Genomic DNA, 22,034 nt, shown 5'->3' on the forward strand with positions numbered 1-22,034 from the left:
GGAACTTCTATGAGTCTGTGGTGGCGAGTGCTATCCTCTATGCTGTTGCATGCTGGGGAAGCAGGCTGAGGGCGGCAGACGCCAACAGATTCAACAAGCTGATCCGCAAGGCCAGTGATGCTGTGGGTGTGGAGCTGGACTCGCTGACGGCCGTGTCGGAGAGGAGGACGCTGTCTAAGCTGCAGGCCATTATGGACAATGGCTCCCACCCACTCTACGACACGCGATGAGACACAGGAGCTCCTTCAGTGCAAGACTCACTCTACTGAAATGACCACAGAGCGACGCAGGAGGTCATTCTTACCTGTCTGTGACCATCAAACTCTATAACTCCTCCCTCGGTGTGTGATACTACGGTTCATCTGTGCAGAACTCAATACCAAACTGTTCATATGGGTAATAATAATAATGCCTTATACTAGATGTTTAATATTTATTATCACAGTCACCACCACTTTACTGTATTCATAAGAACTTAAATTCTGTGTACATATTGCACATTTCTCTTTATCTTTTTTATTTTTTTATAATTTTAAATTATTCGTGTTCAATCTTTTACATAAATGGTTGCAACTGTAACAACTGCAGTTTCCCCTCCGGGATCAATAAAGGATTCTAGCCCATCAATAAAGCCATCTAGCCCTGACACTGCACCCTACCCCTCTATCTCAACACCCTACCCTCAGACGTGAGCCAGCAAAAGGAAGGGCTAAGGGCTGAGTGGTAGGGGTGAGGGGTGAAATGGGACTGGGCCAGACTCTTTTTAACTGGTCTAAATTCTGAATTCCCTCTAATTAGGAATGCATTCCTCACTCAGAGCAGAGGGCTGACGACAGATCAGGACCTGCTCAGGACCTCGCTAATGCTGTTGTGACTGAATGGAAGTGATTCCCACAGCCATGTTCCAACATCTAGTGTAAAGCCTTCCCAGTGGATAGTTTTGGAATGAGATGTTCAGCAAGCACACAGATTCGACGTTCAGGTGCCCACATGCTTTGGCAATGTAGTGCACGTTCTTCCTTCTGCATCTGTCTGCCTTTGTTGCTGTTCTGGTGTGGAACAGCAACAAAGCCTTCAGGCCTTCTCGTCCAACCTCAGTGTCTGACCTCACTAATGCGCTTCTGGAAGAACGGTCAGAAATTCCCATAAACACACTCCTAACCCTGGTGGGAAGCCTTCCCTGAAGAGCTGAAGCTGTTATAGCTGCATATTTTGCAAAATGTGAGTCAGTGGGACACCATCCAGGAAAAATCAGCCCCACAGTGCATTGCAACTGTTATACTCCGCATGACTTTACTGACGCAAGTCCATAAGCACCTGCGGGGAGACGGGTGGAGTGAGGTGAGGCAGTTCTGCTGTCAGGTCTGCGTCCTCGGTGAGTTGATGTCATTTGTGTGTTATGAATCTAATCTGCTCTCATCTAATCCGCAAACGTTTTGGGCACCTGAGAAAATGACATTTGAAAAGATGCCGTAAACATTTATTGCTCTAAAAAGCACCGATATTACGATAAACACAAAAACAAGTGACTTATGTGTGTCAGTGTGTTCGTTTAACCAGTTCCTCACGTCAGTTCTTCATCATGTTGGTATCTGGAACCAACATCTCAGGTACTTTTGTAAAATGATAAAGTCTTGTTACTTTTTACTGAGTTTCCAGTGACATATGATGATTTTTACTAGCAAAAACGCACCCATTGCCCAGACCAGGGGTCGCAACCCTAAAAGAGTCATTTTATCATTTCAACAAAATCAAACCAACTTGGGAGCCACAAACGTTTATGTCCATTTTACCATCTTGGCTATAAATGTGTCTCAGTATGCGCTGATGTTCTAGTATAGGCTAAAAAAAATGGTCTAAACAAAAACACAGACTTACTTGAGCTTTAGCTCAGCTATACCCGCTTTTCTCGCATCTCTGGCAGGAAACGTTTCCTCAGAAGCTGTAGAGTTTCTTGGGAAATGTGAAAAAAGTGTTTTGTTTTTTTGTCTGTTTGCTTGTGTTTTTTTTTGCAAGGCTGAAGTCGTTCCTCATTCACCAGCTTCGATTCCCCACCCCCTTTCCACCTTAAACGGTGCCTGAGGTGCCAGAATGTAACTGCTGCACCATTTAAGGTGGAACGAGAAAATTCGAACAAGAATCTGGCAGATTAAACGTATCAGGAAACCAGCTGAGTAATTATAAATGCTAATGAGTCTGTCGATTTGTCTCTAAATTATTCACCTTAAATCTCTCTCTTTGGCGAGATTGATGTCTGTGTTGCTATGGTGACCAGCCGTCTGCGCTGATCTTCAGGTTTAAAGGGTGAATCAGCAGTTCTACATTAACTCCAGAGTTTAAGACCATCTACCGTTAAACTGTGTTGAAGGATCAGCAGAGCTTTATTTTACTGTAGAGGAGGATTATTTTATTATTACCTACTGATCTGATTCAGCTGTGGAGCCACGACAGGGAGGTAAAAGTGCTGCATGCAGCTCTGGAGCCTCAGGTTGCCGACCTCTGTCCGAGATAAATGGTCTTAAACGATGCGCTAAGACTTTTTCACAGTACTGCATACACAGATGGATGACAAATCAGATGAAAAGGCTGAATAAACGAGTGGACAAACATGAGGAGACCAGATGCTCTCAAACAGGTGAAGTGCACCTCGTTAGATTTGAAAAAGAAGTGAAATGTCAGTGAGACACTTGCCCGGAGCGGTGGGCAGCCCTATCCACGGCGCCTGGGGAGCAACTGGGGGTTAGATGTCTTGTCTGGTTCTACAGCTTTTTAATCTTATACACTCTTAAAAGGCTTGGTTCTTTAAGGGAAATGGTTCTACATAGAACCATGAACACTCAAAGAACCCTTTACTTGATTAAAGCCTTCTTCAAAACGTGCTGTACATGGTTCTGTAGGGAACCTGTGTGAAAGGGGTTCTATGTAGCAGCCAAAAGGGTTCTTCTATTGTTACGATGTCAAGCTTGTAACAACAGAAAAACCCTTTGGGTGCTATATAGAACCCTTTTCAAAACTGTTCTATACAGAACCATGTACAGCACATTCTCCATCGGTCTGAAGAACCATTTCATGATGCAAAGAACCCTTTAATCATGCAAAGGGTTCTCTGGGTGTTCATGGCTTTATATAGAAACATTCTCTTTACTAAAGCGACCTTGAAGAACCATCTTTTTTTAAGAATGTAGGGCTTGAACTACCAAACTTAAAGCGGAGCAACTTGATAAGTTTGTGTGTAATGCCGGGGAGCGATGATGAGACGGACACATATGCGAAGAGAAGCGAGATTTATTAAGGGTCAATCCATTATCAGGGTTTAGACAGTCCACGGTCAATGAGCCAACATGGAGAGAACGAGGGACAGGCATGATGAAAATGAACACAGGAAAAACACACAACGGAGACCAAACAAAGAAAAGCCAACTAACAGAGGAAAACACAGGGCTCAAATACAAGGAATAATGAGGGTTAACAAGACACAGGTGGTTACAATCAGGGGCAGGGTCTGGAAACAAGGGGGCAGGACCAGGAAGAAACACAACAAGGAATCACATGGACAAGACCATAACAAAACAAAAGCACATGGAGGACTGGGAGGGGCCAATCACGACGTTGCGATTTGAATATTAATTTGAATTGAAGTGTAAAGCTTTTGTTTATAGTTCACTTACGTTTGTGGTATAAAGCAGGTGCGAGAGACAAACTCCAAGTTTGTCCAAAACTCCAAAACTCAAAGTGAATTAGTTCAATTGTTGAAGAATTGTTGTTACTGCAGTGCTGAGAATGACCCACCACCCAGATAGTACCTGCTCTGTGAGGGTCCATGGGGGTCCTGACCACTGAAGAACAGGGTAACAGAGTATCAGAGAAACAGATGGACTGCAGTCTGTAACTGTAGAACTACAAAGGGCAGCTATACAGTAAGTGGAGCTGATTAAGTGGACAATGAGTGTAGAAACGAGGAGGTGGTCATGATGTTATGCCTGATCAGTGTAACACGTTCTCCATTGATCTGAAGAGCAATTTCACCATTCAAAGAACCTTTAATCATGCAAAGGGTTCTTTGAGTGCTCATGGTTCTACGTATATGGAGACATTTTCTTTACTAAAGAACCTCTGAAGAACTATCTGTATAGTCTATAACAAGACAAACAGTGCTTGGCTGTAGACGTGCAGGCTGGCTTTAACTGTGAGTGTGTTGTGAGTAGCTGGTGCTGGAGATGCTGGAGATGCTGATGGAGCTCGTAATGAAGTCTGGCACCTCCATTAGACATGACAACCATCCAGAGATTTCATTCAGGTCTTCATGTTTGCTGATCATTCTGCTGAAACTGAACTGTAATCCAGCAGTCAAATGTGGTCAGTGAACATCTCCAGCTGTGCTGCTCCTGTTTGAAATGTCTGCGTTCCATCAGAATCTATTCAGACTAAACGCAGTTGTATGGACCTTCAGTGCCGCTGCTGTAGGTCAAATACAGTTTTAACCTAAAAAGAGTCAAGGGTTTAAAATGACCACCGCCCTGACGAGCGAGCAGCAGCTTCATGGGAGAAACAGCAAGTCAGCTGTGATTGAGAGCTGCTGTTCTCTCTGAGATGAAGACTAGAGATGGTGCATTATTGTCATTGACCAGAAGATGGCAGCAGAGCTACTTTCTTTTTTTGTAGAGAACAGCTGCTCAATTATTTTTCTTGCAAGAAACAATCTCAAGGTATTTTACACTGTGGTACCCAGAATTGTTCTTTTAGTATTGATTCTGTGATAAGAGAATGATGTTGAGAGTGAGTTTATCACAATATATATTAGAATAAAGTCAAGTTCATAATTCAAATCAACAGAAAAACAATAAAAAGTAACAAGAATTTCTTGGGTCCATATTTTTCCTATCATATTTTGCCACAGAGACTCGTTAATATCATCAATTACATCATGAGCTCAATTTACTGAGCACTGATTGGTCAAACCAGGAGCTGCTTTTTAACTACATATAATACTGGGCTTCCTCGAGGAGAGGCTTGGAGATGGGTAAACAAACAAACTGACATCCAGTGTATTTGGGGGAGTCGAGTCACCCATCATTTAAGGGTGAGTTGCCAATCACTCAACATGCGTCTAGAGTCCAAGTCGCTCACTCAAGTCTCCATCCCTGCAGAACAGGAGACCGCAGACTGCCCTGTGTGCTGTTTGTGATGTCTGATAAACAGACTGCACTCGTCTGGCTCCAGAAAGGATTTTTTTGTAATTGCCCACAAACCAAAGACAGACGATTGATCAGAGTGAAAACTTGGGGAATGAGGTTCTGTCAGACAGGCAGAGTGGCAGACTGCTATGCCGAGGCCTGTAAGGCAGTGCGTAAGAACCTCTGTCTGATTGCCTGGAAACAGGTGTCCTACATTTGCTAGAGCAGCACTTTGAGCTGGAATGAAACTCATGAAAAGCACTATAAAAAGAAAATCTATTCAGGCCCTTCATGGTGAGTCACTTACCGCAAATAAACTTGAAGGGCATCTTGAATGGCAGACTCCTCTGCTCTGGCCGACTGTTCCCTGTCATTAACCTGTTATCCACAGACATAGCTTCGCTTCACTTTCTGAAGGGGAACGTTGGAGCGCTCTGCTCTGAGAGAGTGACTAACTGGAATCCAGCACTGCGATCCAGGACCCCATAGCACAGAGGTCAACAATGCTGTTGAAATCTGACTGAACTGGACTTTATTTGATCTGATATTCAGCTGTCGACTGTATAAGATGCTGATATTCCTACTTGGCTACTTCAGTAAACAGTATATGGCACAGAATCAAGATTCACGTTAGACATTAAGATGTTCTGGACCTTCGCTTGAGGATATTTTCTTTAACTGGATTTAAGCGGATTGTGAGCACAGCTGAGAAGAACATCAAATTGTCTCTACCCACCACTGACACCTCTGACCACCGGTGCTGCATCCACAAAGTCACTAGGCATTGTAAACGACCCCTCCCACCCCTCCTATGGACTGTTGTTCCCCCAGTGCATCCATTGACCATATTGCAACAGCTTCTTTCCCAAGGCGGTCAGATTACTGAAAGTACCGAAGACACCAAACATCTACCTGGACTAATCTCGCCCCTTTCCAACATCCTCCATAATCACACACCTGCACATCCCTGCACACCTGTAGTAGAAGTTCTTCGTCTACTGCTTTGGGACCCTAAACTTTACGGAGTTTACGGTTGACAATTGTTTGCATTAGTTTCTCAGTTCTTATGCTGCTCTGATGGCCACATATCAACGCTGCTGGATTCCAGCTGAAGGCAGGAGAAACATCTGCAGCAGCACACGTTTTTATTATAACACAGCCAAAGCTGGTCACGTCTCAGTGGCTTCAGAACTAGACTTTTTTAGTCCTTTTCTCCAATACCAGGGCAGCGGGAGCACCTAAGCTGAGAGGGAAAGAGAGCTGGTTGCTCTGCCTCTCTGTCACCGGCCCGGCTCCTCAGCTTGACCACCAGGATTGAACGTGAGGTTTAGTCTAGCTGCCTTGCTGTAGAACAGGAGGCAGGGCCTGGGTGACGGAGTTTGGGACTCGTGTCCCGCTGTTGTGCTTCTCGTGAATGTCGTCGTAATTCCCACCCTTCTCTGGCGGCTGATGTCCTCCTCTCACTGTCACTCATGGCCCCTCGGTGGTGTTCGGTGTTCGGGCCCACCAGCTTTTGTGGCTGACATAGGGGCCTGGAGGACAGGCGCAGGGTACACAGACAAAAGCCTTGTGTCTGCAAAATAACACCTTTTCAGGAGAAGGAAAAAACTTCAACTTTCAACGGAAGATAATTCTAAGTAGTTTTGGTGCATTTCCATTGGTCCAATTTAACACAAAATAAAGGACAGCTGGAGTTTTCAAATTACACCGATCAGGCGTAACATCATGACCACCTCCTTGTTTCTACGCTCATTGTCCACTTTATCAGCTCCACTTACTGTATAGCTGCACTCTGTAGTTCTACAGTTACAGACCCTGTTCTTGTGCTGGTCATCCTCTAGTCCTTCATCAGTGGTCACAGGACGCCGCCCACAGGACGCTGTCGGCTGGATATTTTTGGTTGGTGGACGATTCTCAGTCCATCAGCGACACTGAGGTGTTCAAAACCTTCAGCATAACTGCTGTGTCTGATCCACTCAGACCAGCACAACACACACTAACATACCACCACCACGTCAGTGTTACTGCAGTGCTGAGAATGACCCACCACCCAAATAGTACCTGCTCTGTGAGGGTCCATGGGGGTCCTGACCACTGAAGAACAGGGTAACAGAGTATCAGAGAAACAGATGGACTACAGTCTGTAACTGTAGAACTACAAAGTGCAGCTATACAGTAAGTGGAGCTGATAAGATGGACAATGAGCGTAGAAACAAGGAGCCAAGCCTGGTGGTCTGCCACTGTATTTTGACATTGTCTAAGAGCCACAAACAAGAACTTTTGCATCGCTCACTGCACTGAGTGACAGAAGTGCTGATGCATCATAAACAGAAATGCCCAGAGCAGCTGCCACACATAGGGACGACTGCCGTGGGGCACTGTTTGACGAATGCGCTGCTATTGTGGCTTGGTTAGTCGGGGGAATAACCAAGGCCAAAGCATGCTGTGCTTAGTGGAATTTGTTGACAAAGTACCTCCAGCAGCTGATGTGCGAAGAGATGGGACCCAGAAAGCGAGCTGTCAGTCTGCTGGTGGCAGATGACTGACCTTAAGGAGAATGATGCATCATTTGAGTGGCTGATGATATCAAACACTGTCAGGGATGTACCTGCACCTCCTCTGTGCTCCAGCTGAGAGATACAGATCAGCAAGCAACTGTCAGCTTGCAATGGGAGAGTTAAGGTTGGTGTTGCGCTGCTTATGGTTTCTGTGTCCTCGCCACGGGCAAAACGAGGAGCAGTCATAAAACCGAGCTGCGGGAGGGAGGTACGTATGCAGGGGGTGACAGTGAGGCCAGCTGAGCCAGAAGCAAAAGCACTGATGTTATAGAGACACTGAGCTCATTTCTCAGCTCCATCATTGGTAACAGACCAATGAGGAGCACTTAATGGAAGCTATCCTGGTACTTTCAGGCCTCCCAACAGGCAAGCAGGAGGCACCAAAGGCTTGCTTTGAGGACGGAGCAGGTAAGTCCTATTCCTGTGGTTGCTCAAGGTGACCTCTTGGTGGCACTTCTCTGGTTTGACAGGAAAGGCTATTGAGTCTGGCTCACTTGACCTTAACCTGCAGACATGAGTGGAGTATCAGTGGATCCCAGCGCTGGTCCTGGAGAAATCAAGGGAGCAATCAAGGGAGCGTTTCCCAAAGATCAGTCGTAGCAAATAATGACCAGCGTGTGGGCGCTGAGGATGACCACAGGGCTTAGCGTACCATTTGCCAGTCCTGTGAGTGTTTCCTGAAGGCCTTCATAATCTGAAAGTCACGTAAAGAGCACACTGCAAAAAACGGTGTCTTGTCAAGTGGAATTATCTTAAATATAGTCAAGAAATCTAATATTTCTCCTGTTGAGATTGCTGTGAGCTTAATTTAAGATTATTTAACTTTTTTACTTGTTTTAAGTCATTTTATCAAGTAAATTTGTCTCACTTTATTGGCAGATAATTTTACTCGTGTTTACTTGAGTTTGAAAAACTATCTGCCAGTTTAGCAAGTTTATTTGTCATTTGCACTTCAGGACGTTTATGCATTGAAATGTTTGTGGTGAGGCTCAGATAATCACTTAACAGAGAGTAAATAAGTAAAAGTAAAATTGAAATATATTAAATTTACACAAAATATAGAGAAATATACATTTTAAAGTGGCTTCAGTGACTCAGTGTTATTGTTCTTTAAAGTGGCTTAGTGTTAAGGTGTTACTGTCCATAGCAGAGATGATATGATATAATAACAACACTGACAGAGTGGCTGAGTGAAGTGGTAACTGGGGACGGACCCACAGCTTCACTTCTTGTTCAGAAGCCTGACAGCCTGTGGGTAGAAGCTGTTCATTAGCCGGGTTGTTCCAGCCTGGATGCTGTGGAATCTCCTGCCTGATGGCAGGATAGTGAACAGGCTGTGTGACCGCTGTCTGACCAGATCTGTTTGATCTTCCTGAGGCAGCGGGACTGGTAGACGTCCTGTAAGGCTGGTAGTTTGTTGCCCATTCTGGCTTCTGCCGTCCTCACCACTTCTCTAAGGGCCTTGCGGTCACAGGCGGTGCAGCTGCTGTCCCAGACAGTGATGCAGCCGGTGAAGATGCTCTCTATGGCGCATCTGTAGAAGTTGGCGAGGATCTGAGGAGGTCCTGACGGGCAGATCTCACAATAGTGTTGGTGTGGTGGGTCCAGGTGAGGTCATCAGTGAGGTGTATGCCGAGAAACTTCACACGGCTGACTCTCTCCACTTCGGCTCCATTGATGAACAAGGCAGAGTGACCACCCCTCTGCCGCTACTATCAAACGTCAATAAAATGACCTAAAACAGGTAAAAGGTTTCTGGAAATGAGCTAAATAATCTGATAATAAGTGCACACAGTCATATCAGAATGGGAAATGTTAGATATATCGACTAGACTTAAGATCATTTCACTTGACAAGACGCTATTTTTGCAGTGCAGCTCAAAACAGCGCATTAAGCCCTGCGGTCCTCCTCAAAATGCGCATTTTTGTGACGTCAACAGTCAGGCAGACCTATAAGGCAAGAGACCTCGAGGGTGCGAGCTTCAAACGTACACATCTGGGACAAACTCATGCGACGTGCAGGTTCTGGTAACCCAGGTATTGTTTATCTACAGCATCTCAATTCTGATGACAAGCACAATGCGGCTTAGTGACAATTTCAATTATTAAACAAATGCATTCTTACTCACATTTTCCTGCCATGTTGGTCCACTCACTCTGTTCTTCGGTTAACAGGCCGCTGCTGAGTCCACATCAGCCAGTCCTCCCCAAAAGCTGCAGTGCTTGGAGGGCGTGAGTGAGCACCCTTTGAACACCAGTTTGAGAAACAGACGTCCTACAGACGTCTTTGTTGACTCCCACTATTTTTTAGGCCGACGTCAGTTTAGGTTCTTTCAGTTCTGACAGGTGGGGTTATTCGAGACTGTGGGACATCTTGTATAAAAGGCTGGTAAAATGAGGCAAACACAATTAATTGACTACAATTTGGTGTTTTTCAAACCAGACAAGCTTTCCAACCTTTTTCTGTGTTCCCAAATAGGGAAAAAATGAGGGGCCCCTTAAGAACATGGGGCCTCTTTTACAGTGGTGGACAGTAACAAAGTAAATGTAATTGGTTACTTTACTGAAGTATTTCCATTTCCACTACATTTCCAAGTCAAATATCTTACCTTTTACTCCAGTACATTTTAAGAAATTTTTATAAAATTTATTTTTTATAAAAATGTAGTCATGCAGTCGCGGCTTTTTCTGAATTTCTACAAACACCATTTCATTTTATAGTAAATGAGTTTGGGCTGGTTTATGTTTATGAACAGACGCCTACAGATCAACATAGTAAAGGAGCTCATCTGTGATCCTGAGTTTAAAGCCAGTTTTTATTCAACTTAAACTTGGAACTAAGTTGTAAATAAATCTGAAACTGAAACTTTGCTTGTGTGTAAAAAGTGATTTCAGAGCCACTCGGTTCTCCCTGATGGAAACTGTTTACCTTCAGTGTTTTGTGCTTCTGATCATTTTAATAGACGTCAGCGTCACTAATTAATGACGTTCTATTAAAAGACTGGTTTACCAAGAGAGACGCTGGAGGACTTTCACCTGAAATGAGTTCATGAAGCCAGTCTGGTTATAAAAATGATAACAGGACCAGATCAGAGCCAGAATTACTCTTTTAGTACTTTTACTTTATACTTAAGTACATTTGAAGGGAAATACTTTAGTACTTTTACTCAAGTGGAGGTCTAAAGGGAGGAACTTCTACTTTTACTGGAGGAATATTTCACCTTGGGTGTCTCGACTTTAACTCCAGTACATGGTTTGTGCACTTCGTCCATCACTGCTCTTTCACCAATATCTTTCAATGTTTTTTCTTAAATTTCTATAAAGGGTCCTAAGAAAGTCTACATCAGATCCATGAGGAGTTCTTAAACCACAGAATCATCTACACCTTTGTGCACTTGAGTGTGTAGATTCTGTTCTTACCCAAGAACAATCCCCAAATAAGAAAACACTGCTGAAAACTGTGTGAGTGGCTTTTAAGAAGGAATTTCTTCCTAAGAACAGTTGGTGAATGAGGCCCAGTGTCCCTTTCCTGTAAAGCTAAACCAGATCTGTGAGTTTAGCAAGTACAGGATGATGTTTAAACCGAAGCGCAGTTGGAGAAAACGGCTCAGTTTCATATTTATAGCACAAACAACAGATAGAACCTGGATTTTAAGGGGACAACGTGTAAACGATAATTGTAGAAGACAGAACAGATCTGGGGCTGGATGACAGAAACGTCTTCAGTCTGAAATCTTATCCTCTCTGTTTAGTCACCACGACAACCTCAGTTAGGACTGAATTTAGGACAGAAGCTGTTAGAGAACACTAGGTCTTAAGTTCATGATCATTAACTCCAGCCAAGAAAACAGTATCACAGAAACATCCTAACTAACACGAAAGTTCTGGGCGAGTTCTGAGCTCCATTTGTTGACCGCTTCCATGCGGTCACTCAGGTTTGTGGACGGTGGAGCGGAGGGATGCCAAACTGTTTGAGTGCTGCCGTGTCTGTGTGTCCTTCTGGTTCTCTCCTGTTAGTTAAGCTGTCAGTCAGATCTGCCGGAGTCGTTAGCCACACTCTGGAAAAATTCACATTCCCTGTTTTACATACAAACAGACAGAATAAAACTAATTCCCTCTCCCTGCCTTTTTCCAAGTAAATGACCACCCACCTGTCCGGCCGGACACTGATGGACGTCTGACCGTCGAGCCCTCCTGCTACCCGCTTCAGACCAGCTGCCCATGCCCCAGCTACCGCCACCTGCCTTGGACTAGCTGCCCACCCTACACTGATGTTCTCATAGACTCCCAGCTATTCCTACTACCAATACTACTGCTATTAATATTAGTAGTATAATAACTCTGTAGGTAGTCTGACCAGAGGAGGATGGGTCCCCCCTGGTGAGCCTGGTTCCTCCCAAGGTTTCTTCCTCAGCTCTGAGGGAGGTTCTCCTCGCCACTGGCGCCCCTGGCTTGCTTACCTGGGGGGTTTAACACTCATGTCTTTTCTGGATTTCTGTGAAGCTGCTTTGTGACAACATCCGTTGTAAAAAGCGCCACAAATAAATTTGACTTGTTTTGTTCCTATTCATTGAGGACTGCCTCACGGGCACCCTCTGCTGTTTAACAGTCATTTTTGATATAATGGGGGAAATAGGAAGTGGCCAGGCTCCTCATAAACCAGCTCTGTTATAATTTCTTAACTTTGTTTTTGTAATATGAATTTGTGAAAAATTTCATCTCGACCTGTCCGATCTAAAACCGTAGCCATTATATAACCAATGTATATAACCATTACATACACTCACCAGTCACTTTATTAGGTACTCAGTTGCTTGTTAACACAAATAGTTAATCAGCCAATCACACGGCTGCAACTCACTGCATTTAGGCGTGTAGAGGTGGTCAAGACGACTTGAAGTGCAGACCGAGCATCAGAACGGGGAAGAAAGGGGATTTAAGGGACTTTGAACGTGGCGTGGTTGTTGGTGCCAGACGGGCTGGTCTGAGTATTTCAGAAACTGCTGATCTACTGGGATTTTCACACACAACCATCTCTAGGGTTTACAGAGAACGGTCCGAAAAAGAGGAAAAATCCAGTGAGCGGTCAGTTGTGTGGACGAAAATGCCTTGTTGATGTGAGAGGTCAGAGGAGAATGGGCAGACTGGTTCCAGATGATAGAAAGACAACAGGAACTCAAATAACCAACCAGAATCTCTGAGGAACGTTTCCAACACCTTGTTGAAAGTCTGACATGAAGAATTAAAGCAGTTCAGAAGGCAAAAGGGGGTCCAACCTTTGACTAGCAAGGTGTACCTAATAAAGTGGCCTGTGAGTGTGTATTATATAACTAATGCTGGCTAATGTCACGGATGACCCCTATGCTCCGATTTGGTACGTTAGCCATCTTTACCTGACATTAAGGAAAACATGGTCCTCTGATTAGGCTAAATATCAACTTTTTTATTCTTAAAAACCATACACATTACTTGACAAGTTTCAAATGTAAATTGAATCACAATAACCATTTACATTGCTCAAGATAAACAGACATGAAGTATTTATTTCCAAATGTTAAGATAAAAAAATAATAAATCCATAAAACAGGTGGAAAAACATTCATCCCTGGTACAGGAAGAAGCTACAGAATAAACTTATGGATTCTCTTCTTTCCACATCTCTTTCCTAACGAGCAAACTCAAGCTGCTTTTTTAAATCCGATAAACACAAGGAACAAAATAAATTATGCAAAAAAAAAAAAAAGGTTTGGGGTGCGCTGCCTTAAGAACACATCCCTTTCTTCTCTGTGTCTTCTCCTCTTTTCCCTTACAGACACAAACGGAGGAGAAGAACAAGGGCCTCAACCAGGACCCTGCTGCCGAGAACAGAAGCTAATCTAAACATAAAAAAGTTAGTATTTGACCGCAGGTGTTTCCTTAAAGCCTGTTTCATACTATTAGCCACCCTGAGTAATATATTCCTAGCAGAACCGATCACAACCCCACCCTGACGGTTACTTCGCTTTGTGTAAAATCCCCGTAAGTCTGGTTCAGCAGGTCGAAAGATGTCCTCTATGCCCCATAAAAATACAAAGTTAAGCTTTATTTATATGGTCTGTATCAAAATTTCCAAAGGGAGTTGAAATAAAGTACCCTGTGCAGAGATCGCTGTCTAAGGTTTCCTTAAAAATCCTTTTTTAAATTTTTGTAATTTTTTTTTTATTTTTAAAATTTTTTTTTTAGTGTTTCCAGTATTTCAGGTGTGAAATATATTCTACAAACGAATCAAATGCAGTTTTCTTTTCATGACTGGAATATTTATGGAATAAGATGAAGAAAAAATATTTTTATTTTTTTTTTGTTGTTTTTTTTTTTTTCCATTTTTGTAATGTCAACAAACCAGAAAATGCATGTTAAGGGGAAAAAAAATATTAAGTTCTCAAAAAAACTTAAAATTTGAAAAGCCACTCTTTTTTTTTCTGACCGAGACGAGGTTTACTACCTAAAGACAAAAAAATCCTAAATTAATATGTTTCATGTTTGCATTCGTTGCATCCCTTTCCGTCCGTTTTTCCAAGCCCGAGTTCACAAACGTCAATGTGGTGCGGTGTCGTCAATTGGCAGGGACTGATTTGACCGGTGGACCTTTTTCTTCTTCACATCTTCCTACAGAAGAACGAACTCTCACATTGATGGTTTGTCTCTGGCTTCTATCTCGAATCGAGCTGATGAACCGTGAAACCTTTGGTTCCAGCCGTTTTACTGACGTTCTCCAACAATCGTGATCTGAACTGGGAATGCACCACGGCTCCAATAAACATGAAAAACTAGCTTTGAGACTGTTAAAGCAGTAGTAAATACCTAAGGAAAAAGTACTGTCTGAGGTCCTAGTCCGCATCCCCGTCCTCACCCCTCTAAATCCTAGTGCCCCCAATGGACCCCGACACCTCTGTTCGTTGCTATACAAGCCTTAGTGTTATTTATTTGGCTAGAAGAATCTATGTATCCACAAATATATAACAAATAAAACTTGCAGGCAAAAATAGTTCAGTTTCGATAGAAACACCCTTTTTTTCCTGAAAATACAGCAGTATCTGAAATATTACTCTCATTTGTTTTCATTAGTCTCTTTTTTTTCTGCATCAGGAAGCTCCGTCACCAACAAACAGGAAAAAAAAAAAAAGTATCTACAAACTTTGTAAACAGACCTGCTTCTTCCAAAAAAAACATAAATAATTCAAAATATTAACAGCCAAATGGAGCAGAAATTAAAGTTACTGACTGAGCGAGGGCCAAAGAAAGAAAATGTACACCACCATTCAGAAAAACAAAGAAGCAAAAGTGTTTCGTCGATTTCTTACAGCTGATCTGCAAGCCTCCTCGGCATTAGAATATTAATAATTAATAATTAAATAATAACATCAACGTCATCATAAAAAATACAGGTCACTTTCAATATGAATTTGTAACCCCTCCGCTTTCACCAGGGGAGAGAGAAAGATTTGTATAAGCAGAGGTGGAAAGAGAGACCCACCCCCTGCCTCCCCCCCGCCTCCGAGGGGACATCCAGATTCAAATAAAGGTGGAAAAAATGAAATAATAATGACAATATTACAGCCAACCCTACATTCTGATGAACGCTTGCTCTCGTCTCAGTTAAGCGCAAGGTGCGCTCACAGATTACGCTCAGCTCCGCCCCCTCACAGCCATGAGTCCGCTGAGCACGAATCTCCGCGAAACAAGAGGTGGGCGTGGTGCAGAGTGTGGAAGGGCGGAGCCGATCAGAGGGACGTCTCCAGGCTGTGCATGGGGCTCGCGGGGGCCGAGGGAGAAGCTGGCTTGCTGCTGTCTACGAAGAGGTGGATGCCGCTGTCCACGGCGTTATTGTTCTGATTGGGCGAGGGGGGAGGAGGAGGCGTCGGCGTGGCGTTTCTCTTCGTCGGGGCGTCGTCCTCCACGTCGGTGTCGTCGATGAGAGGGATGTGGGGCTCCGAGTCCTCTATCCGGAACTCCGGATGGGTCATGAAGTTGTGGATGGAGGTGCGTGACTCGGGCTTCTCCAGCCCCTCATAGGGGGACAGGGAGCTGCGGAATGCATTCACCACTCGGATCTGTGGGGGGGGGGGGGGGTGGGGGGAGCAGGGGCACGGACAGAGGCATAGTCAGCTTGACGGCTTCACACAGCAACCCGGATCACATACACAGGCATGAAAACCTCACACTTTGCATTTTGAGGTCAAACCATGGCCAAATAAGTTCAGAATTGTGAGAGGTTGTGAGCTGCGGGAGGACGTGAACACTGGTAGTAGTGAGTAAAAACCTGATTCCCATGTTATCGCCAGCTCCTTCTCCCACCGAGAGAGAGAGAGAGAAAGAGAGAGAGAGGGGGAGAGAGAGAGAAACCATCTCTTTCCACTCTCACGTCAAAAGGGAGGGTGGGGTGTACAAAATATAAATAAAAAAAGTAATGAAGAAAAACATTAATAGGTCTGTACATCCCATTTCAGTAGTAATGTCAGAAACTGTTATAGCCAGTGTCCAGTTATTCAAAATGCAAACGAGAGAGAGAGAGAGAGAGAGAGAGAGAGAGAGAGAGAGAGAGAGAGAGAGAGAGAGAGAGAGAGAGAGAGAGAGAGAGAGAGAGAGAGAGAGAGAAATAAAGGAAGACAGTGAGAGATCTGTACATAACAAACCCAGAGGACACAGCTCAACACATGAGGTTAACCGATTCGGACATGCTTGGGTGAGGGGAGGGTGGTGGAGGGGGGGGGGCAATCAATCACTGATTATGTTTTGATACAGAAACTTTGAGCAGCCAAGCAGATCTAAGCTGTAAAGCACAAGTAAATTCACAAACGGACGAGAGACTAGACCCATGCAGAGCGGCGCTACCTTGTGTTCAACAGAAGTAAACCTTTGAGTATAGCCCATGACACATTTCACAGAATCTGAGGAGGAATACGTCGGAGTCAGTGTTGCAAGTTTTGTTTGCACATCAGTTTGGAGACAAAAGGACAGCCTGGCTACAAAGAGACGTTATGTGATTATGTTAAGGGCCGGAGGTTATTACAGACGCCCAGGATGCATCAGGATAACACCATCAGCAGCGCACCTAGAAAACAGACATGATTAATCTCTCCAGACAGGACCTGGAAGTAGCTGTGGAAATATGACGTTGGGTGAAGCAAGATACTCCCTCAAACGAATGATACTTGGGACCAATCCCATTTCACCCCTTGCCACTACCACTTATCCCTACCCCTCTATTTTGCGGGTTCACGTCTAGGGGTAGGGTGTCCTGATTGTGGTTGAGATAGAGGGGTAGGGTGAAGTGTTAGGGCTACATGGGCCTCCGAATGGAGGTTTTTCCAGAGGTGCACAATCCAGAGTGTTAAGAGAAAACAACAGACAAACCGGCAGTGCAGGTGTTCAAAGAAACCCACAAATGGGAAAATTTTCTCTGTTAAAAAATTAAATAAACACTGTTATCTTGGTTTAGTGTTGTTTCAATGTATCATGGTCCTTTTCTTCATAAGCTTTAAAAACGGCTAGTAGTACGCTGATGTCTCTGTATTTCCCGTTCCATCTTAAATGATGCAGCAGTTTGGACGCCCGAGACGCCAGAATGTAACAGGCTACCAGCGCTGCTCTGTGGGCGACCCGGCCAGTCTGCAGTGATAGAGGACGGTACAGTTCAGCTCCTCACTGCTGAGCTTTAGTTACATTTAGGGAATCATATGCCTTCAAAGAGGAGGACAATAATTTATTTAACATTAAATACAATTATTTATTATCACCCACCCCTTATTCTTCAGCGATGTGAAGCTGAAGTCAGATATGGACCAGCTTCTTGTTCGAATTATCCTGTTCCACCTTAAATGGTGCAGCAGTTCTGATGCCCGAGTCGGCAGAATGTTAGCATTCAGCACCCTTTAAGGTGGAACGGGAAATTTAGCTAGCTGTATCGACAGACAACAGCATACTACTAGTGATTTTATAAGCATTTTTAATGAATAATAAATCTGACTAAAGCCCAGCAGTGAGGAGCTGGACTTTACCCTCCTCTGCTGTCGCTGCAGACGGGCAGGGTCGCCCACAGAGCGGCGCTACTAGCTGTTAATGAAGTGATGCTCTTTTTATTTGAGGGTCCCACTTCGTAAGGAAGATTTCACCCACTCCCTTCGTAACACTAAAAAACAAGGGGTGGGGTGAAAATAAGAAAAGGGATTAGGTCTCAGACAATATGAAGATGGCACACAATCCACGCACTAAAACTACGTCCTGCAAAGGCAACATTATTATATTGGTACTGCGGCAATGAGAGAACAAATAAGGCATGGTGGGCATCAAAAACACTGTTCTTCTGAAGAAAAGCAAATGAGTAACAGTTTGAATGGATGTGTAGCTTTGAAGAGAGAAGGAAACAGACTAAAAAAGCAGAACAAAGAAGCTGCTGGCGTTCTCAGAACAATGGACCGGCCACCCCAGAGTCCAGACCTCAACATCACGTAATGTGCTTAGGGTCACATGGATCACAAGAAAACGTATATTTCTATACAAGATGAGAAAGAGTGCATGCAAGAAATTGAACGGGGCACTGAGAATGTGATAGGCACGATAGAGGGACAGACGCCTTAGGGCTCAGTAGAATGACAGAAGCTGGAAAAGGAAAATAAAGAAACAGAGAGAGGGAAAAAGATTCCAGAGAGGACGCAGGCCTGGCCTCCACGCAGTCTCAGGGCCGGCCGTGGTGGTCTCAGTAGGCAGCCGGCCGAGGAGATTAGCCTGTAGAGGCCTGAGACGGAGACAGGCAAAGAAAGTCATCATTTGACAGGAGTTACCCCAGCAAGTCAGCCCTCAATCAAGTTTAAAATAAACCCACGCGGCCTGTAGCGAGGCCGACTTTAGCAGCGATGTGATTGACCTGGTTGTCGGTGTGACCATGGGCATATACTCAAAACATTTACACACAGAGAGGACTAGAGCGGTCACATAGCCCAGTGAGCACGCGCAGAAGGACCGAGGCACAGCAGCAGCTGCAGACGCAACAGACACAATGCCGACCTGTTAGAATGTCAACACACTGTTTATCTGAGAAACCCAGCCAAAGCCGTCGAACAGAACAATGACACAGAGACCTCAGCTCACTGGCCTTGGAACAGTACACACAGATATCTCCATAAAAAAAACAGCACTTATATTTAGAAGCGGTGACGTATATTTTTGACTCACTGTTTTTCTTTTTTTTTTTTATTGAGAGGGACATTAGGAGAAGAATGTAGAACGTTAGGCGAGTGAAGGAGGAAATGTTAATTGTCATGCACTAAGAAACACGCACTCACACCCCACAGTGGCAGAAGCTGTGTTGGAGGCAGTGGCAGTAGAAAAGGCTACATGTGTAGGGCTAGAAACATTGGTTACATCGTGCTGTTGGCTGGCGCTGGAGGGGTGACGCCTGAGGGCCCCCTGAAAGGAAGTGCCGCTCTGGAATGCACTCACTACATCCATCTGCAAGGAATCAGAGAGCATGACAGGAGGGCCCAAAGAACGCAAACAAGAGAGAGGAAGAGAGAGCGAGCGAGAGAGAGAGAAAGAAAGAAAAAGAGAGAAGCAGGGAGGGAGGATAGAAAAAGAAGGGCACCCATTTAAAGAGAGGACAGGAGACAGGTAGCAGCTGAGAGAGAAAGGCACTGTATGGAAAATAGTGCCGGTTATAGCCTCTCTGACATCATCGATCGGCGCAATATCATAAATCTGTCAGATGTAAAATAGCTACATCCCTACTTCATCAGAAATCACACTGTTCACTGCACACATTCTGGCTAGACTCAACTACAGGTAACTGCGCTTTAGCACTAATCAAGTGGAGCGGGACTTAATTTAGGGTTCCTGAGCTCTACGGAAGAGGTGGATGAGTGAAAGGAAGCATCCAGGCGAGGTTACCTGAGTCTGTATCCGGTTAAGACCCCGGAACCAGAGGATCTGCCCTCTGCGCAGTTCACGCTCAGCGTGGTCGATCTCATCAAGGTCCTCCATGTCCTCCAGCTCCTCCTCTGGGATCTCCTCCTTCTGAGTTCCATGACCTGCTGTCTTAAGGAACTTCAAGCGACTGGTAGGGATGGAGGAGATGACCTATACACGGGCAGAACGATAGGAAGACACTCAAATGTTGCTCGTTTGCAGAATAACACTCGCTAGAACTGACAACACAACACTGTGCAAAAGTCAGAGACGCTTCATTTCGTTTCCAGTCAAAACCGTCATTAAGCACAAGTTAGTCTCCAGACTTCAAACATCAGCGCAAGACCTGGTAGACACCAACCGTCTCCCATCAGAAAGCTTTCATCTCTGAGAGAGAGGAGAAATTCAAGCTGCTTCAGATCTGAAAACATCCACAGGTGTTTCTGTGAGAAGACAACTCGGCGCTATGGGTCTGAAAGTATGTGTAGCTGTGAAAAAGCCTCACTGAGAAAAGAAAAAGAGTGAAACTGAAAAACATCTGCTAAACTAAACCTCGGCGGCATTAAAAACGTAACCAACTTCTAAGACTGAACTTTGGAGATCTGCAGATTTCTTTGCCTTTCTATTGCACAATGTTGCCTCAGGGCAACAAAGTCGTTTTCCTAATTTTTCATATTTAAAGACAGCAATAGGGTTAACAACAAAGGGAAGAGTTTGAGTAAGTCAATAAAACGCATGTAGGTCATACGTTTACACAGCAGGTGAAAGAGGCCCGAATCCGATCTTTTCCCACATGTGACAGATGTGTCTGTGTGGCAGTGTGAACGGCAACAAACGCATTGAATCTGACATTTTCAATTCCGATTTGAGATGCTTTCATATGAGGTACTGAAATCCGATCCGTATCCGATCTGCGGCGATTTCTTTTGAAAGAAACGGCTGAGCGCGGTCGGAGGAGTTTAAAGAGGACACGAACCAAAGAAGTGACCGTGGCCGAATTTTACGGCGAACTCGAACACACTGTTCCTGTCAGTCATTAGAACTTTAATCTCTCCTGCGATGCTGACGAAGATGAAACTGAAGCTCCGGGGGCGACTGGCGTTCTCTGGCCGGCATGACCGTTCACCTCTGGACAAGCACGACACGCGAAGCATTCTTTTGCGCATGCGGGTCGGTTTGGGTGCTGATCCGTTCAGACCGATGTCACATACGGATCACATTTAAAAGACAGTGTGAACAGCCAAACAAAAAAAATGGGATTTGGGGAGAAAATCGGATTTGGGCCACTTTACCCTGCTGTGTAAACGTAGCCTTAGTGTGCATTTTTAAACCTCTATCAACATTCAGTAGCATTTTTTTTTGTTATAAGAATGTGCTGAAATCATTGTGTGACAGATGAATGAATTTAGACAGTCACACTCCAGGTCTCACCACCTCAAGGAACACGGCTCTGTATCATTTCTTTCCTTTGTCGCTCAATGTTGCCTCAAGGCAACATTCTCCCAAAGGAATCCTGCACACATTATTTCTCTTAAATGATTTTGGATTTAATAATCGGGTCCAAAAAAAAAACTAAGTGAGGAACATTTCATGCAAGAAAAGTGCTAGAACATTTTTTTTAAATTGCTCTTATAATGTGTGCAGTACAGGGTTAAAAAATTTAAAGCAAGTCTCCTGAAAAGAAGGGACACTGTAATAAACACAAATGAACACAGTAAACAGTGAAAAATCACTTTTATATTCAGTTATTGAGGATTCTGTTATTTTCTGTTATCTTTTCTGCTTTTTTCATGATGCTGAAAAATGAATAATTTATACTTAATGGCCATTTTGGGCCAAACCTGGGACTTTTGCTGTATATGTATGTTACATACCTGACATAAATACATTAAAAAATAATCGATGACACTTAACAACTAAGAACAATAACTAATCACATCAATAATTTTTAAAAAGTAATTATTACAGGATTTTTCAAATTTTGTGTTGTCTTTAGTTTGACCACAAGGGGGAGATGTTCTACCATCGTATAACTACATGTGCTCGATACCACTGGGATATAAATACCCAACCCTGGTTCTGGAGGCCATAGTGCTCTGCACATTTTAGTGTTCTCCCTGCTTCCAACACACCTGATCCAACTAATCAGCTCACTGACAACCTTGCTGAGTTGAGGTTGGGCAGCAAAGCAATGAAATGTGCAGGACAGGAAGCCTCCTGGACCAGTTGTGGACCCACTGCTCTAAAACGTTCTGAAGCAGTTTCTCTTGTCGAAGTCTAAAAAGTTCTGATTCAGAAACACTGATGTCATTTGGCGCTATGCAAGTAAATTAAACCTCAAATTCACAGTAAGTAAACCAAG

At 44.1% G+C, this 22,034-nt stretch overlaps 1 protein-coding gene across 4 annotated transcripts in view; it reads right to left on the minus strand.

Moving 5' to 3' along the window:
• Positions 1-13,154: 13,154 nt before the first annotated feature.
• atp2b1a (ATPase plasma membrane Ca2+ transporting 1a) overlaps positions 13,155-22,034 on the minus strand; it is a 71,683-nt gene continuing 62,803 nt past the window's right edge. Inside the window, exons 19-21 of one of the 4 annotated variants that reach the window (XM_037532168.1) lie at positions 19,655-19,843; positions 19,133-19,219; positions 13,155-15,822 (exon numbers count right to left, since the gene is read on the minus strand). In XM_037532168.1, coding sequence (XP_037388065.1) covers positions 15,493-15,822; positions 19,133-19,219; positions 19,655-19,843 — 606 coding nt within the window. In that variant the 3' untranslated portion in view covers positions 13,155-15,492. Of the gene's footprint in view, positions 15,823-19,053; positions 19,220-19,654; positions 19,844-22,034 lie in introns of all 4 variants that reach the window. The other 3 variants (XM_017711303.2, XM_017711305.2, XM_037532248.1) reach the window with 3 other exon arrangements.

The sequence above is a fragment of the Pygocentrus nattereri genome, chromosome 1 (assembly GCF_015220715.1).
Source record: "Pygocentrus nattereri isolate fPygNat1 chromosome 1, fPygNat1.pri, whole genome shotgun sequence".
Lineage (NCBI taxonomy): Eukaryota > Metazoa > Chordata > Actinopteri > Characiformes > Serrasalmidae > Pygocentrus > Pygocentrus nattereri.